The sequence below is a fragment of the Balaenoptera musculus genome, chromosome 6, assembly GCF_009873245.2.
Source record: "Balaenoptera musculus isolate JJ_BM4_2016_0621 chromosome 6, mBalMus1.pri.v3, whole genome shotgun sequence".
NCBI lineage: Eukaryota > Metazoa > Chordata > Mammalia > Artiodactyla > Balaenopteridae > Balaenoptera > Balaenoptera musculus.
Window position 1 is genome coordinate 109,191,425 of NC_045790.1, and position 18,593 is coordinate 109,210,017.

Below are 18,593 nucleotides of genomic sequence, written 5' to 3' on the forward strand. Positions count from 1 at the left end.
TGTAACCTTTAAAATTGTGAATCAGTATGTTGTACACCTGTAACATATAATATTGTACATGAACTATACCTCAATAAAAAAAAAGTGAAGTCTCCTACTACCTTCATGACCTTGAGATAGGTAAAGCTTTCTTAAGTAGGACTCATAAGGGAAAAATGATAAACTGATATGTACTGAAGTGCAGAACCTTCGTTCATACACACACAAAAATTAATTTGACATGGACCACAGACCTGTACATGAAAGGTAAAACGATAGGTTTCTAGAAGAAAACATAGGAGTATATCTTTATGATTTTAGAGTAGGCAATAATTTCTTAAATAGGTCACAAAAAAACCATAGAGAGAAACTGATAAATTGGACTGCCTCAAAATTTAGTATTCTTTTCATCAAAAGGTACCATTAAGAAAGAGAAAAGGCAAGGGACTTCCCCGGTGGCGCAGTGGTTAAGAATCCACCTGCCAGTGCAGGGGACACGGGTTCGAGCCCTGGTCTGGGAAGATCCCACATGCCGTGGAGCAACTAAGCCTGTGCACCACAACTACTGAGCCTGTGCTCGAGAGCCCGCGAGCCACAACTACTGAGCCCACGTGCCACAACTACTGAAGCCCATGCACCTAGAGCCCAGGCTCCACAACAAGAGAAGCCACCGCAATGAGAAGGCCACACACTGCAACGAAGAGTAGCCCCCGCTCGCCGCAACTGGGCAACAAAGACCCAACGCAGCCAAAAATAAATAAATAAATAAATTTATAAAAATAGGAAAAAAAAAGAAAGAGAAAAGGCAAGCCGTTTATTATTGGAAGACGTTTCCAATAATATATCCAACAAAAGGCTTGTATTCAGAATATATAAACAACTTCTACAGATCAGGACATAGCATCCAGTTAAAAAATAGGCAAAGGACTTGAACAGGCATTTCATAAAGGATAAAGAAATGCACAATAAGCGTAAAGGAAAGGAAAACCATAATGAGATACCATTTTGCAGCCACCAGAAAGGCTCCATTGGAAACAACAGTAATACAGGCAACACCCAGCTTGTGTTATAGTGAAGCTATGGCACGAGGGGAAGTTACCCACACTGCTGGTGGGAGTGTGGATTGGTGTAAACTGGGAGTGTAACTGGAATACTGTGTGACACTATCTACTAAAGCTGTACAAACACATATGTTCAGTGTTCAGCAGCTCCACTACCAGATGTACACCCACCAGCAATGCATATAAACGTTCACGAAAAGACACAGACAAAATGTCCACAGCAGCACTATTCCTAATAGAACAGAACCTAAATGTCCACTGACGTGAGAATGAATATTACGGTCCACTCACCAATGGAACACTACACAGCAATGAGAATGTACCACCTCACAACAGCTTGGATGAACCTCACAATGTTTAGTGAAAGAAGCCAGACGCAAAAGAGTGTATACTCATATACTGAATGAATCCATTTATGTTTTACTCCCTTAAGTTAAAAAACAGGAAAATCTGGGACTTCCCAGTGGTCCAGTGGTTAGGACTGCACGCTTCCACTGCAGGGGGCATGGGTTCGATCCCTGGTTAAGGAACTAAGATCCTGTATGCCGGGTGGCACGGCAAAAAAACTAACAAACAAAAACCAGGAAAATCTAATCTGTGGTGGCAGAAGTCAGGACTGTGGTTACTTTGGGGGTTTGGTTCGGAGCTAAGAAGCTTCTAGTCCCTTATCTGAGTGCTGGGCGTACAGGCATGTGCACTCTGTGAATATTCAGGGAGCTGTATATTATGACGTGTGCACTTTTTAAAATGTATATTGCGATCCAACAAAAAGTTAAGAAGATGGCCTGGACACCAAAGAGGTCCACGTTTAAAAGGAATTCGGGGTTCAGCTAAGTAACAATCTAACTGACTATGCATCCTCAGCTACAATAAGTGGCTAGGAGAGAATGAAAACTGAACCTTCACATTCAAGTTGAGTGAACAAGATAGAAAACAATCCACCATTTATAGACCTGAGGACAGTCAGGAATTAGTCCCAAACCATTTTCCTATGAGAGTTTACATCAGAAAGGGGAAAAAATAGGCAAAATGAATCTACGGTGTTAGAAGTAAGGGTGGTGATTACCTTTGCAGGGAGGCAGTAATTAGAAAGTGGCAGGGGGGCCTCTGGAAGGGCTGGGACAGGTGTGTACACCTGTGGAAATTCATCAAACTGTCTGCTCATGCTTTGTGGTCCTTTCCTTATCTATATTATCCTTCAATAGCTATTGCTTTTTTTTCTTTTAAGTGAAGGCTCTAGGTTAGACAGATCTATGTTTCAATCCAGTTCCACAATTCACAGGTGTATTACTTAACCTCTCTGGACCTCAGTTTCCTCATCTGGAAAATGGGGACAACAATCCCCACTTCACAGGGCTGTTGGGAAAATGCCTCATCTCAAGCTTGAGATGACTCAGTGCACAACAAATGGTGGTTATGAGCCCAGCTTACAGATGAGGAAACTCAAGCTCAGAAAGAGGGGCTACTCTGTCCAAACTGGCATGTGAACCTCATCTCTTGGAGGGTTATGCAGGAGTTCAGTTTGCCCCTGGCTCCTTGGAGCCTCCTAGTCCACATGTGAGCCTTCCAGGCTGCTCAGGAAACCGAGTGGGCGGCCACAGAACGCTGTGCCCTTTGCAATGGCCAGTTCTAAATTCTGGCAGCACCACTCACGGGTGACCGTGCTCTAAGAGCTCTGGAGCCAGGCCAACCCAGCTCCAAGTCTCAGCCCTGCTGCTTAAGAGCTGGTGAACTTGGGCAAGCGTCTTCACCGCTGTGCCTCAGTTTCTTCTCTAAAACAGAGAACACTGTGTGCAGATAACACGGAACAATCCAGAAAGGGCTTAGCGTGGTGCCTGGCACATAGTAACTGCTCACTAAAAGGCAGCTTTCATCATCATCATCCCTTTCTCCTACCTCACCTGCCCTGGGCCCTAGAGCAAGGTCTGTTCCTGCCCAGCTCCAGGCCCTTGCTTCTCAGGCCTGGGTCTCCTGCCACGAGGCCCACTGTGCCAGCTGTCCCAGTGGTGCCGTGACACCCTCGAGGAAAAGCACAAGAAACAGGCTGCCTGGACCCTGGGCATGGCCTTCCTTTGCCTGCACTCACTTTCAGATCTTGACCCAGAAGGAGCACCGCTGGCAGGGAGACGCACCCTGCTGGAAACTGCCAAGTCCAATCTCTTCAAGCAGTCATTCAGGGCTTCCAGAAGTGGAACCAGCTCTGCGGCCTACTCACCACCCCCTGACTCCCTACTCCAGCTGAACTGGCCTCCTTCGTTGTACTGGCAATACGCCAGAGGCACAAGGTCACCTTCGGACCTTTGGTCATCCACTTTCTGTTCTAAATACTGCCCCCAACCCCCCAAACACATTCATGTCCCTCTTCCAGGAAGCATCTCCCAACCACTCCAGCCCACACTACCTTTGAACTCTCCTCTTGACTCAGCTGATGTCTATGCACCCTCAGGCCTTAGTGTCACTTCCTCCAGGAAGCCTTCCCTGACCCGCCAGGGTGCTCTTGCTGTGTGCCCCCATAGGCCCTACCATAACAACTAACATTTGGGACTGATGCTGTTTTAATTATCCAGCTTCCCTGCCAGACGGCCAGCTGCACGAGGGCAGGAACCGGGCTGTCTCCTCTGACATCATCCCTGTACTTAGCCCAGGGTTACTGTCTATTGAGCACTGTAGGTCCAAGGGTGAGCGAAACCAGACAAGGTCTTTGTCCTCGTGGAGCACACTGGCTCTGGAGCGAGACAGATCTCCACCTAAGAAGCACACAAACCCACGCCACGTAACTGGGCCCAGTGCTCTGAAGGAGAGGGTGGGACCTGGGACTCTGGGTGCCCACGCCAGGGGACCTGCCCTGGACTGGGGAGTCAGGGCAGGAGTCCTTGGAAGTGACATTTCAGCAGCGACCCAAAAGATGAGTCATAGTTCACTCCAGTGGCGGGGAGAGAAGGGAAAGGCGTTCCAGGAAGAAGGATAAGATGCTCACAGGCTGAAAGGGTAGAGGGTGTGGGACACTGGCACCATGGGCCCAATACCACGACTACTGGCTGAACAAGGGGCTGCACACCCCATGTGGGCCTGACACGTTGTAGGGTTGCAGCACATGCAGGGAACCTGGGAGGCAAGGCACGCTCTCAGATTCCCCCTGCCCACCATGCCCAGGACAGTGCTGGGCACCCAGTGGCCACAGTGGAACCCTCACCACTCTGGATGAGAGAGCCGCCAGGGGCTTTGCCCTTTCTGCAGGATGAGCCCAGTCACCCAGGTAGCCACTCTGCCCTAACCCTGCTCCGCAGGTGGAAGAAACACCACCTTGTCAGCTGCCAAGATCACCAAAAGCCTCCAAAAGATACCGGGCAGGTGGCACAGATCTGCTAACCACGTTTTCGCGGTGCTGACCCCGCTGCAGGGGGCTGGCGTGAGCTGGAGGAGGAAGGAGCCATCTGTCTTGGCACCAAGGCTGGAGGCCTGGGGGCCGGAGCACCCTGCCACTTGGGCCCCTTCCAGCTGCAGCCTGGCACCGGCCAGAGGTGGCCATCTCTACCCACCCCATGCCCAGCCCCTAGGGTTTCTCATTCTCGTGGCAGGCACCAGCCATCTGGGATTCTGGCAACGGGAGATGGAGGGAACTCTGATTATGACAGAAGAGCACGTGGTAAGAAGAACCCTGTGTCTTTCTCCATCCCGTCTCTTGCCTGGATCCACCGGGAGCTATGACATCCTGGGGGTGGGCAGCAGTGGAGAGCGAATAGCAGCAGACACCTCCAAGTCGGCTGCTTCCAGTCTGAGCTCCTTAAGGGGTTTATTGCACGTAGTCTCTAACTTAACCAACAGACGACATTCCCTAGGATCCTGTGCTTGCAGCTAATCCATCATTTATATAACAATCTGTCTAATGACCCCTCCCCCAGCCCACAAGCTCCAGGAGGACAAGAACACTTTCCGCTTCCACACTCCTGGATCCTCAGGGCCCGGCCTGTGCCTGGCATGTAACAGAATAAAGGTTTGTTCTTGCCTGAGTTATCACACTAAAAAACCGTGAGGTAGAGATTGTTACCCTGTTTTCTGACGAAGACACTGAGGATTGTCTAAAATCACACAACTAGGGACTTCCCTGGTGGCTCAGTGGTTAAGAATCCACTTGCCAACGCAGGGGACACGGGTTCGAGACCTGGTCTGGGAAGATCCCACATGCCGCGGAGCAACTAAGCCCGTGCGCCACAACTGCTGAGCCTGTGCTCTAGAGCCCACGAGCCACAACTACTGAGCCTGCGTGCCACAACTACTGAAGCCCGCGTGCCTAGAGCTCGTGCTCCGCAACAAGAGAAGCCACCGCAATGAGAAGCCTACACACCGCAACGAAAAGTAGCCCTTACTCGCCGCAACTAGAGAAAGCCCACGCTCAGCAGTGAAGACCCAACACAGCCAAAAATAAATAAATAAATAAAATCACACAACTAACAAGAGTGGGACACAATCCAAACCTAAACCAAACCCATGCTTCTCACCAAACCATCCAGTCTTCTGTCTATCCAATGTAGGGGGAAGAGAATGTGAGGTCCAGAGAAGGGAGCATGGGACGCCACGAGTGTCCTGATCCCCAGCCTCTCTGTTGGCTGGGGGAGCCAGAAGCTCTGAGCCTTGGAGTGGCACCCACCCTGTGAAATATTAACCCAGGAGCTGGGGGGAAAACCCAAACAAATATCCTATTTACAGAGGCTGGAAGCTTTCCAGGAGGGAGCGGATCACAGGCCAGATATTGGGGGTGGAAGGCTGATGTGAAGGGAGCCAGGGCAAGTGCCAGGGGCCCCCTGGGGGCAAGGGTGCAGTTGAGGATCTGAGGGCATCCCAGGGCATCACTGACCTGCACAGACTAATCTGCAGGGTGGGTTACATTAGGAAGATATGAGGGGGGAATGCGCATTGCCCCTCACTGGTGTCACTTGGAGGCAGAGGGCCTTGGGGATACCTGGGTTCCAGGCCGGCAGTCAAACAGTGATCACAGCCATACTGAGCACCGTATTCCAAGGACTCTGCTAAGTACTCCACATGCATTAACTCACTCAATTCTCCCAACAACTACACGAGGCAAGAATTATAATCGACAACTTACAGATGAGGCAGCTGAGACTCAGTGGTGACGTAACTGGCCACAGACTATGTATATGTACAAGGGTCTATATGTACATATCAGTATGTATACATGTATTCATTAGTTTGAGACCCAGGATTTTGAGCTTTCCATGCATGTTTTCATTGAAGCCACAAATAACCTATAAGGACATACTCTTTTGTTTTCCAGATGAAGAAACTATGGTTCAAAGATGTGCAATGACGTGCCCAAGTCCCCCAGTAAGTGCCTGGCTCTCTCCACCATTATGCTATGGGCAGGAACTGTTTCTCCAAGCCTCAGGTCTCCCTTCTGCGGCATGAGCCTTTGCCTGCTTACAACCTGGAGGGTCCTGGGCACTGAGCATAGATGATCGGGCATCACCGGTAACTATTCTACAGGCATATATCATTTTTTGACCACAGGGCTAGAAGCTTCCTGAGGACAAGACCTTGTGTGACCCACGGGGTCTCCATGACACAGTGAGTGCATGACTGGTTGGTTGCAGGTGAAGGAGCCTCAGCTCCATGAGGTCCCCAGGCAATATTTACCAGCCTCAATATTCATCAGGGTCCTTATCTGTCAATGGGTTGCAAACCTACCACATGGGGTTGCTGAGCAGATGCCATGAAATAATGGCAAGAAGGTGGTAACCAATAATTATGGAGTGATTTCCTAAGAATAATGCTTGGAGAGATCCTTCTGTTCATTTCTGAAGCTGGAAAATCAGCTTCAGTGATTGAACCAGATATAGGATGTTGGTCTCAAAGTAAATGATCCAACAGGGGTCTCTGAACTCGCATTTCGGGAGTCAAGAACAGCTGAGGTGCTGAAGCCCTCTGCCCAAAAATAAGTCGCAGAATCCTGGTGGTGCTAATGATAACAAGAACTGTTTTTAACCTTTGTAGAGAGCTTTAGAATGCACCGAACTCTTTCATCCTCCCAGTAGCCTTCAGTTAGTGTAGAGATAGGAAAACTGAGGCGCAGACAGGGGATAGGACTTGCCCAAGTTCACACAGTGAACCAGAGCAGAGCTGGGCTTGAACCCAGCTCCCCAGATGACTAGTCCGCGCTTCTACCCCCAACAACCGGCTCCAGCACCCTGGCTCTCAGCGTTGGTGTGCTCTGACTTTTCATTTTCAAATCCTCTGGCCCAGCTGCCCTGCTCAGCTTATGACCCAGGCCTGATGACATAGTCCAGGCTTGGGGGTTGAGGAGAGAGAGCAACCATTGTTCCACTCCCTATAAGGCAGGCTGCAAAATCTCAGCCTCTGCTGGGCACATCTAGGATCAACAGTTTCCAGCAAATCCGCCACACACAACCCAACCACACAAACAGAGCCAACATATACTGCCCTTCCCAACCCGTCTCCATGTCATATTTATTTCAACACCATCATTTAGCCTGTATTATATGGCAGAATAGGGATTTGCTTGCTCTTTAAAAAAAAAAAAAAAGCCCCCATAACCTTCCACTGGTGTGAAAAAAGACAGGACCAAGCCACCATGACAGTGATGTGCAACCACTGTTCCCACTGAGGGGTGACAGCAAGTTTCCACTTTGTCTCTCCACTGTTCTCCAAAATTCTACTAGTTCAGGGAGGCAGCCAACAGCTGGTGACATCATCAGCTGGTGCTAAAAAGAAAGGCTTTGAGGTAGACACATGCAAATATTTCCTCACCATTGTCATTGCCATCAGCATACCTGCAATGTCCTGAGGATTTAATATGTGCTAAATAATGCACTAAGCGCTTCAGTGCATGACCTCTCATTTAGCCCAACAATCCTATTTTTACAGATGAGGACTTTGAGGTGGGAAAAGGTGAGTTGAAAGTGAAACTGACTGCTGGCTACTATAGCTCTGTGGGTGGTACTTGACTTGGCTGTTTGACTTGCCCAAGTTCTCACAACCAAAAAGCAAGTGGCATGACCAGATTTAACTACAGTGTTCTATGGCTGTCCTTTTAAAATTTATTCCGTCAGCGGCCATTATAAAGGTGGAGAAGGGGACTTACAATGCCAGGCCAGAGCACAATGTCCATTTGTCATCTAGAACAAATCTGTATTTTCTCTGACCACCAGACACTTCAAATTAATACAGTTCTGAAAGGGTGCCCCATTAGACACCCTGTGACCCTACATCACATGAACAGCCCCTGATATCCTCCCCACCAATATCTGGCCCCTACTCTTCTCTGACTTCCTTGTCAACCACTCTTCCTCTCCTTCACTCTGCTCCAGCCCTACTGTCCTCCTGCTGTTTTTAAAAATCATCAGATATACTACCTCAGGACCTTTGCGCTTGCTGCATGGCTTGCTGCCTCCCTCCCTTCAGGGCTTTGCTCAGATATCACCTTATTAGAACCCTTCTCTGACCACCCTCTATAAAAAGGGCAACCCCACTCTCTGGCACTTACCGTGGCCCATCCTGCTCTATTTTTCTCCACCCTACACATATTTTTCTCCACCTTACATATATTTCTGATTTGCTGAATGAACTAGTGAACTGAAACAGAGAGACCCCCTCACCACTGGCAACCACCTCCTGCCCTAAGTACACTCTCCTGTGACCCTTTTCAAAGCTGTCATCAATGCTCATTCTAACCAGTTTGAACCCTGAAGAGAAACATTCTGTGGGAAAGATCATAGGGGGTGATTTTTCCATGGGGGCATCAAGCATTCCCCCTCTAATTTAAAAATCAAATGTGCTGACAGGCACAAAGACTGGAAGTCTTGGACTCCTTGGGCCAAAAAGCAGCCAAGTCAAGTTCCACCCACAGAGCTATAGCAGCCAGCAGTCAGTTTCACTTTCAACTCACCTATCAGGCTCCCTTGGCCCTTAGGTTTGCTACCATCCCATCCCTTTGCCACCCTGTTGGATTTCCCCGCGCCTTGTCATCCCTGAGCTTTCAAGCACTGCTTTGGGGAAACTTAAGCTCATCCAACAGGTAGGAGGGGCAGAGGCTGCCTCTTTCAGCCCTGCATCTATCCCCCATTTTGTAGGGGCATGCGACAGGGCGTCATTTTCTTTCTGGAGGAAGGGTGCTCACTTTTAAAGGCATGTTTCTCAGACCTGGCAGCAGGGGTAGAGAAGGGAGTCCTCCCACCACTGGCCGAGATGGACCTTTGCAAATGGTTGCAGCGGCGATAGTGAGGCACCGGAGGCAAGAAGGGAAGGGGGGAGGACGCAGAGATATCCCTTGGCCCCGGGAGCGGACGGGATGCTTCCTCGGCGAGGAGGAGCGGAGGATGCGGCCCGGGAGATGCTGGGGAGGCATGGGATCTCATCAGGCTAGGGCCGGGGTCTGCGGAAGACGGGGGTCGGAGGGGCGGAGCTTGGGATCCCAGGGACCGGAGCCCGAGGCGGGATGGGGGTCGCGCCGGGGGGACTCCGTGGCCATTACCTTGCCCTTAGGGCGGCGGGCGGGGCTGAGGGACGCCGGGTGCTGGCTCCGGGGCCCGGCCCCTCCCCCGATCCGGCTCCTACGGCTCGCAGCCTGCAGCCGCCGCCGCCTCCGCTGTCAACAAACCCGGGGCGCGTCACTTCCGGGGCCGCCCCTTAGCAACAGCTAACGGGTTCCCCCGATGGGTCCCGCGGCGAACGCGGGCGGCCGCGGCCGAAGGTTCCGGAGCCCCGCGGCGGCTCCCCTCCCGGACACCGGCTGGGTCTGCGGTGGGAGGAGGGAGCGGTTGGTCCCCACCCCAGTCCTCAGCGCGCTTCTCACGGGCTTTCGCTGGGCTGGGGGGGCTGGGGAGGACCCGCTCGGTGACACCGGCTTCCGGGCCCGTTCTGGCTTGCGGTTTCCCGGAGTCCAGGGAATGGTTAAGGGCGGACTGACTCCACCTTCCTCGTCAGCATGGACTTGCCTCCAGCGCCAGCCCCTACATCCAGCACCCTATTGAACATCTATCCCTGGCTTATCTGCAGGTAGCTCGCACCCACGCGTCCAAAAGCGGTCACCATCTTCCCCCCCAAACGCGCTGCTACTTCTCCAGCTAGTTAATGCGCCCTCCAGGCAACACGGCTGTCACCTGGGAAATGGGGAGTCGGCCTTGGCCCCTGCGTTTCCCTCAGCTCCTCTTCCAGTCGCCAAGTCCTAAGGATCTCTCAAACCAGCCCCTCCCCTCCTCCGCCAGTAGTGCCCGACTCTGTCCACCATCATTTCTCCCCTGGATTTCTGCAACAGCCTCCTAACAGAACTCCCTGCTCCCTCCCCTCATTCTCTCCACAGTTCGACAGTGAATTTTCCAAAACCAATAAATCTGACCAGGGCACCCCGCTGCTTATAACCCTTAAGGTAGACAAGGATGATCTGTCCCCTGTCTCTCTCCCCACCCTCTACCTTTATTTGCACCCCCCCACACGCTTTCATTCTCCAATCCAGACAGTTTAAAGCATTTTTGGTTCTTTTAATGATCCTCTTCTCTTCCATAGGCTGAAATAATTTCTTCCCTACTAAACACTTTTCTTGCTCCCATCTATATCCAGCACACACTCCTCGTCGTTCTGGTCTAATGCTATTTTCTTGAGGAACCCTTTCTTGACACGACCCTCCTCCTAATTCTAATAACTAGTTCTGTGGATGTTTTCGTTCTGCACAGTATCTTTTAGTCTTTGACTATGTGTAAGCATGTTTGTACAATTTTGAATCCTTTAAAAAGTCTTTTGATTTTGGATTCTCAAAATAAGATGTGCTTGTTTAAATAAAAAATCCAAACAATACAGAAATATATGGTGGAAAAAATGAAAAGTCCCATTCAAACCCTAACCCAACCCCAATTTCATGCCCTTCCCCAGAGGGGACCACTCTTTAACAGTTTGATGAGTATCCATCCCCTTAGTTCTTTAAAAATATGCATGCATATGTAAGAGCTAAAACTATAAAATTCTTAGGAGAAAATAAAGGCATAAGTCTTTGTGATTTAGGGTTAGGCAATGGTTTCTTAGATATGACACCAAAAGCATAAGCACAAGAGAAAAAAATAGACAAACTGGATTTCATCAAAATTAAAAACTTTTGTGCTTCAAAGGGCACCATCAAAGAAAGTGAAAACACAACTCACAGAATGGGAGAAGATATTTGCAAATCACATATCTGGTAAAGAACTAGTAATCCAGACTATATAAAGAATTTATGACTAAATAATAAAAAGACAAGTAACCTAATGTAAAATAGGCAAAAGAGCTGACTAGACATTTCTCCAAAGAAGATATGCAAATGGCCAAGAAACACAGGAAAAGATACTCAACATCATTAGTCATCAGGGAAATGTAAATCAAAACCTCAAAGAGATACAACTTCATATCCTAGGATGGATACGATCAAAGAGATAGACAATAACAAGTATTGGCCAGGATGTGGAGAAATGGGAACCCTCCTACGTTGCCGATGGGAATTTAAAATGGTGCAGCAGCTTTGGAAAACAGTTTGGCAGTTCTTCAAAAAAGTTAAACATAGACTTATCATATAACCTTGCAATTCCACTTCTTTTTTTTTTTTTTTTTAAACTTGGGGTTTATTTATTTATTTATGGCTGTGTTGGGTCTTCGTTTCTGTGCGAGGGCTTTCTCTAGTTGCGGCAGGTGGGGGCCACTCTTCATCGCGGTGCGCGGGCCTCTCATTATCGCGCCCTCTGTTGTTGCCGAGCACAGGCTCCAGACGCGCAGGCTCAGTAATTGTGGCTCACGGGCCTAGTTGCTCCGTGGCATGTGGGATCCTCCCAGACCAGGGCTCGAACCCGTGTCCCCTGCATTGGCAGGCAGATTCTCAACCACTGTGCCGCCAGGGAAGCCCCCTGCAATTCCACTTCTAAGTATATACCCAAGAGAAAATTTTCACAGCACCATTATTCATAATAGACAAGAAGTGGAAATAACCCAAATGTCCTTCAACTGGTGAATGAATATGATATGGAATAATATAGTCATACGATGGAATATTATTTGGCGAGAAAAAGGAATGAAGTAGTGATACATGCTACAATATGCATGGAACTTGAAAACATGCTAAATGAAAGATACCAGTCACAAAAGATGATACATTTATGATTATATTCCTATGTCCAGAATACACAAATCTATAGAGACAGAAAGTAGATTAGTGGTTGCCTAGGGCTGAGGGGGTGGGGGAAAAAGGAATTACTGCTAATGGGTACAGGGTTTCTTTTTGGGGTAATGAAAATGATCTAAAATTAGATGGTGATGATCATTGCATGGTTGATGAATGATAGTTGTATATGTACAGCTCTGTGGATGTTCTGAGAAACAGTGAATTGTTCACTTTAAATGTATGCTCTAAATGTATTGTATGTGCGGGGCTTCCCTGGTGGCACAGTGGTTAAGAATCCTCCTGCCAATGCAGAGGACACAGGTTTGAGCCCTCGTCCGGGAAGATCCCACATTCTGCGGAGCAACTAAGCCCGTGCGCCACAACTACCGAGCCTGCGCTCTAGAGCCTGCGAGCCACAACTACTGAGCCTGCATGCCTAGAGCCCGTGCTCCCCAACAAGAGAAGCCACTGCAATGAGAAGCCCGCGCATCACAACAAAGAGTAGCCGCACACAGCAATGAAGACCAAAAAAAAAAAAAAAAAGAAAAAAAATGGTATGTGAATTATATCCCAATAAAGGTGTTAAAAATACATTTATAGATCACAATTGAGCTGGAATGGAGTTTATTCACCCTTGGATTGGAGAGGAAAAGCTAGAAACTTAAGCATATGTGATTCTATGTTATCGGTCATTTAATTTCTGAGCCTCAGTTGCCTAATTTCTAAAATATGAAAACTAATAAATTACTACAAGTATGTTATAGGATTAAATGAGAAATACAAAAAGCTCCTAGCACAGTGCATGTGGACTGTACAAAACCAGTAAATATCAGTTCCTTCCTACCTATCCACTTTATCTTTCATTCATGAAATTGTTAAAAGAACACTGAGTGTCCACTCTGTGCTGGGCACTGTGTAAGCCCTGCGATAGCAATGGAGAGTTAAGACAGATACATTTGCTCCCCTCAGGTCGTGGGGCTGAAACAAGAATTTCTTTGAAGTGGTCTTAGGTGAAGAAAATATGGTTCTTACATTGATTCCAGTTAATGAGGAAATTGTTGAAGACCATCAAACGGAACCAAGTGTTTCTTCAACTTCAGAAGTCAAAGTGGAGTCACTGAGTCCAGACGATCAAGTTCATCCTCCTCAAATAGATGAACAGTTCAAAGCTTGCCCAAAATCTAGTTGTAGTAAACCAATTTATCCCTTGCCAACCATATTGCCTCCAATTAAGAACGTGAGTCGGGACACTTTGCGGAAATGGTGCCAACAACTTAATTTGAGTACCGATGGTCAGAAAATAGAGGTTTATCTGAGACTCCAGAAACATGCTTATCCTGAAAAAGATCAGTATATTCCTGAATCATCACGGGAGGCCAGATTGCAGTCATCTCCAGGGAAACACAAGATGGTGACCAAGAGAGCAAGTGTTCAGAAAAAGAAGATGAGTGAGAATGAGGAAAGGACTAACATGGTTGAAGTGATAACTTCAGCTCAGGCAGCCATGTTGGCAGCATGGTCAAGAATTGCTGCAAGAGCCATTCAATCTAAGGCTGTAAATTCACGTCCCCTGCCTACCTCTGTTGAGTCCTTTCTGCCGCAAGCTTCCGGTGTCCGGTGGTGTGTGGTCCATGGCAGACCACTCTTGGCAGACACAGAAGGTTGGGTTCGCTAGCAGTTCCATGCAGGTCAGACCTGGGTGCCTAACACTCCCAGGAGGATGATCTCTGTCTTCATGTTACCTGCCTGCACTTTCCCATCCCCAGACCTAGAAGATAATATGTTATGTCCTGAATGTGCTAAGAGGAATAAGAAAATTATGAAAAGATTAATTGCAATGGGGAAGAGGAAGAAACCTGGTTTGGACATACCAACATCATTGCTTTTATTTATTTTATTTTATTTATTTATTTTTGGCTGTGTTGGGTCTTCGTTTCTGTGTGAGGGCTTTCTCTAGTTGTGGCAAGCGGGGGCCACTCTTCATTGCGGTGCGCGGGCCTCTCATTATCGCGGCCTCTCTTGTTGCGGAGCACAGGCTCCAGACGCGCAGGCTCAGTAATTGTGGCTCACGGGCCTAGTCGCTCCGCGGCATGTGGGATCCTCCCAAACCAGGGCCCGAACCAGTGTCCCCTGCATCGGCAGGCAGACTCCCAACCACTGCGCCACCAGGGAAGCCCCATCATTGCTTTTAGATGGGCCATGTCTTAATACAAAATAAGTGGTTAGCGGAGGGGAAGGGGTGGGGTGTGGGTGAAATGTGTGAAGGAGGGTAATTGTATGGTAATGATGGTAACTAGACTTATATCAGTTTTGTAGTGTACACAAATATCGAATTACTATGTTGTACACCTGTAACATAACGTTATATACCAATTTTACCTCAATATAAAAAAATGTTTGTTAGAATACACCAGTGAAGCCATCTAGTCCTGGACTTTTGTTTGTTAGGAAGTCTTTGATTATGATTCAATCTCCTTACTAGTAATCATGAAAAAAAAAAAAGATAAATGATGGAGAGCCCACAGTTAAAGTGACTTGCATCCCAGTGATTGCTATGCTCTGTCCTCGCCATCCTCAATGTTGCCTGAGGCCTTAAGTACAGATGGGAATGTCTGGATTCTGTACTTAGGTTTACCAAAAAGTGACTGTTACTGCTGCTTCAAGTACTAGTGATATAGAATATAATTTGGTTTTATTTTAGTTAATAGATTTTTGGGTTTTTAGCAGTTTTAAGCTTTCAGAAAAATTGAGCAGAAAGTACAGAATTCTCAAATACCACCCCTCCTCCCCACCCCATTTCCTCTACTGTCAACATCTTGCACCCAAGTGGCACAGTTGTTGAACCTACATTGACGCATCATTGTCACCCAAAGCCCATAGTTTATATTAGGGCTCATTCTTTGTGTTGTACACTCTATGGGTTTTGACCAATGTATAATGACATACTCATCATTTTAGTGTCATACAAAATAGTTTCACTGTGCTATAAAAATGTTCTGTGCTCCACCTATTTAATACTTTCTCCCCCCAACTCCAGACCACTGATCTTCTTCCTGTCACCATAGCTTTGCCTCTTTACAAAATGTCATACAGTTGGAATCATACAGTAGCCTTTTCAGATTGACTTCTTTCACAACAGAAAATGTATTTAAAATTCTTTCATGTTTTTTCATGGCTGGATTGCCCACTTTTTAATGCTGAATACTCCATTGTTTGGATGTACCATAATTTATCCATTCACATATTGAAGGCCACCTTGGTTGCTTCCAAGTTTTGGCAAGTATGAATAAAGCTGCTATAAACAAACAAACAAAAAATACATTTATAAACGTGTATATGTAAACTCATAATGCAGGATGGATTTAACAACATAAATAGGATCATACTATACAAATTGTTCTGTGACATATTTTTATCACTTTTTATGTCAGATCATATAATCCTGTTTAATTCTTTTGAATGGTTGCATTGTATTCCAGTAATTGCACAATCTTCTTATTGGTGGAATTTGGTTGACAAATTTAGGCAGAAGACCTAAATAGACATTTCTCCAAAGAAGACACACAGATGGCCAAGAAGCACATGAAAAGATGCTCAACATCACTAATTACTAGAGAAATGCAAATCAAAACTACAATGAGGTATCATGTCACACCAGTTAGAATGGGCATCATCAGAAAATCTACAAGCAACAAATGCTGGAGAGGGTGTGGAGAAAAGGGAACCCTCTTGCACTGTTGGTGGGAATGTAAATTGATACAGCCACTATGGAGAACGGTATGGAGGTTCCCTAAAAAACTAAAAATAGAACTACTGTATGACCCAGCAATCTTACTACTGGGCATATACCCAGAGAAAACCATAATTCAAAAAGACACATGCACCCCAATGTTGCAGCACTATTTACAATAGCCAGGTCATGGAAGCAACCTAAATGCCCATCGACAGACGAATGGATAAAGAAGATGTGGTACATATATACAATGGAATATTACTCAGCCATAAAAAGGAACAAAATTGGGTCATTTGTAGAGACGTGGATGGATCTAGAGACTGTCATACAGAGTGAAGTAAGGCAGAAAGAGAAAAACAAATATCATATATTAACGCATGTATGTGGAACCTAGAAAAATGGTACAGATGAACCGGTTTGCAGGGCAGAAATTGAGACACAGATGTAGAGAACAATCATATGGACACCAAGGGGGGAAAGCGGCGGGGGGTGGGGGGGTGGTGTGATGAATTGGGCGATTGGGATTGACATGTATATACTGATGTGTATAAAATGGATGACGAATAAGAAAAGATAAAAAATAAACGTTAAAAAAAGAATATGAAAAAGAATGTATATATATATATGTGTAACTGAATCACTTTTCTGTACAGCAGAAATTAACACAACATTGTAAATCAACTACACCAATAAAATAAATTTTTTAAAAATTAAAAAAAAAATCTCATAAATTCTACCACTTAAGGGGTAAATATACCAAATAATACCAGTTCTACACAACTTCCATAAAATTGAAAGGGAGGGGGCTTCCCTGGTGGCGCAGTGGTTAGGAATCCGCCTGCCAATGCAGGGGACACGAGTTCGTGCCCCGGTCCGGGAAGATCCCACATGCCGCGGAGCAGCTACGCCCGTGAGCCACAACTATTGAGCCTGCGCGTCTGGAGCCTGTGCTCCGCAACAAGAGAGGCCGCGACAGTGACAGGCCCGCGCTCTGTGATGAAGAGTGGCCCCCGCTTGCCGCAACTGGAGAAAGCCCTTGCACAGAAACAAAGACCCAACACAGCCAAAAATAAATAAATAAATAAATAAATAAATAAATAAATAAATAAATAAATAAATAAATACAAAATTGAAGGGCAGGGAAGACATTCCTACTCATTTTATGAGGCCATCACTACCCTGATACCAAAGATAGACAAAGACATGACAAGAATATAAAACTATAGACCAATATCCCTTGTGAATATAGATGCAAAAATTTTAACAATTTTCAACAGAATAAATACAGAATAAACTGAATTTTTTTTTTTTTTTTTAATAAATTTGCGGTGCGCAGGCTTCTCATTGCGGTGGCTTCTCTTTATTGCAGAGCACAGGCTCTAGGTGCATGGGCTTCAGTAGTCGTGGCCCGCGGGCTCTAGAGCGCAGGCTCAGCAGTTGTGGCACACAGGCTTAGTTGCTCCGCGGCAGGGAAATCCTCAAACTAATGATTGAGTTTAGCAAGATTTCTGGATATGAGATCAAGAAAAGCAATTAAAAATAAATAATAGGGATTTCCCTGGTAGTCCACTAGTAAAGAATCTGCCTTCCACTGCAGGGGACGCGGGTTTGATCCCTGGTCGGGGAACTAAGATCCCACATGCTGCGGGGCAACTAAGCCCACCAGCTGCAACTACTGAGCTCGCGCACCTCAACAAGAGAGGCCACGTCCCGCAAACTACAGAGCCCATGCACCCTTGAGCCCATGTGCCACAACTAAAGAGAGAAAACCCGCACACCACAACTAGAGAGAAGCCCGCACGCCACAACGCAGAGCCCGTGCCACAATGAAAGATCCTGCATGCCGCAACTAAGCCCCGATGCACCCCCAAAAATAAATTAAATAAATAAATAAATAAAATATTTAAAAATAAATAAATAATAATGTATTATTAGAAATTAATTTTGGGCTTCCCTGGTGGCGCAGTGGTTGAGAATCTGCCTGCCAATGCAGGGGACACGGGTTCGGGCCCTGGTCTGGGAAGATCCCACATGCCGCGGAGCAACTGGGCCCGTGAGTCACAACTACTGAGCCTGCGCGTCTGGAGCCTGTGCTCCGCAACAAGAGAGGCCGCGACAGTGAGAGGCCCGCGCACCGCGATGAAGAGTGGCCCCCGCTTGCCACAACTAGAGAAAGCCCTCGCACAGAAACGAAGACCCAACACAGCCAAAAATAAATAAAATTAAAAAAAAGAAATTAATTTTATCATTATAAGTAATAACAAAAACAAATAAAAAGCAATTTTATTTCTGTATTCCGGTAATAAATAGATATTGAAATTTTAAAAAATACCGTTTACAATAGCATCAAAAAAATGTGCGTTACTTAGGAATAAATATGACCAATTATGTGTAAGGTTTGTACACTGAAAACTACAAAACACAGCTAAGAGAAATTAAAGACCTAAATAAATGGAGCCATATATTATGTTCATGGGTCAGATGATTCAATAATGTTAGGATACCAATTCTTTCCAAATTGATTTGTAGTTTCAAAGCAGTCCCAACCAAAATCCCAGCAAATTTTGTTTCCTAGAAATTGACAAGCGGATTCTGAAGTTCATATACAATGCAAATTATCAAGAGCAAAAGCCAAAATAACCATCAAAAGAGTTGATGGACTTACACT

General features: G+C 46.6%; 2 protein-coding genes across 3 annotated transcripts in view; one reads left to right on the forward strand and one right to left on the reverse strand.

Annotated features, from left to right (window-relative positions):
* The window catches only part of ZER1 (zyg-11 related cell cycle regulator), a 30,249-nt gene extending 20,564 nt beyond the window's left edge, over positions 1 to 9,685 (reverse strand). For both annotated transcript variants that reach the window (XM_036855084.1, XM_036855082.1), the window contains exon 1: positions 9,547 to 9,685. The gene's annotated coding sequence lies outside the window, so the exon portion shown is untranslated. The remainder of the gene's footprint in view (positions 1 to 9,546) is intronic.
* Positions 9,686 to 9,727: 42 nt separating this feature from the next.
* Positions 9,728 to 15,257, forward strand: LOC118896424 (developmental pluripotency-associated protein 2-like). The gene is given in 3 exon segments (XM_036854192.1): positions 9,728 to 9,942; positions 13,162 to 14,073; positions 15,230 to 15,257. Coding segments are annotated over 3 exon segments (1,155 nt in total).
* The last annotated feature ends 3,336 nt before the right edge of the window (positions 15,258 to 18,593 follow it).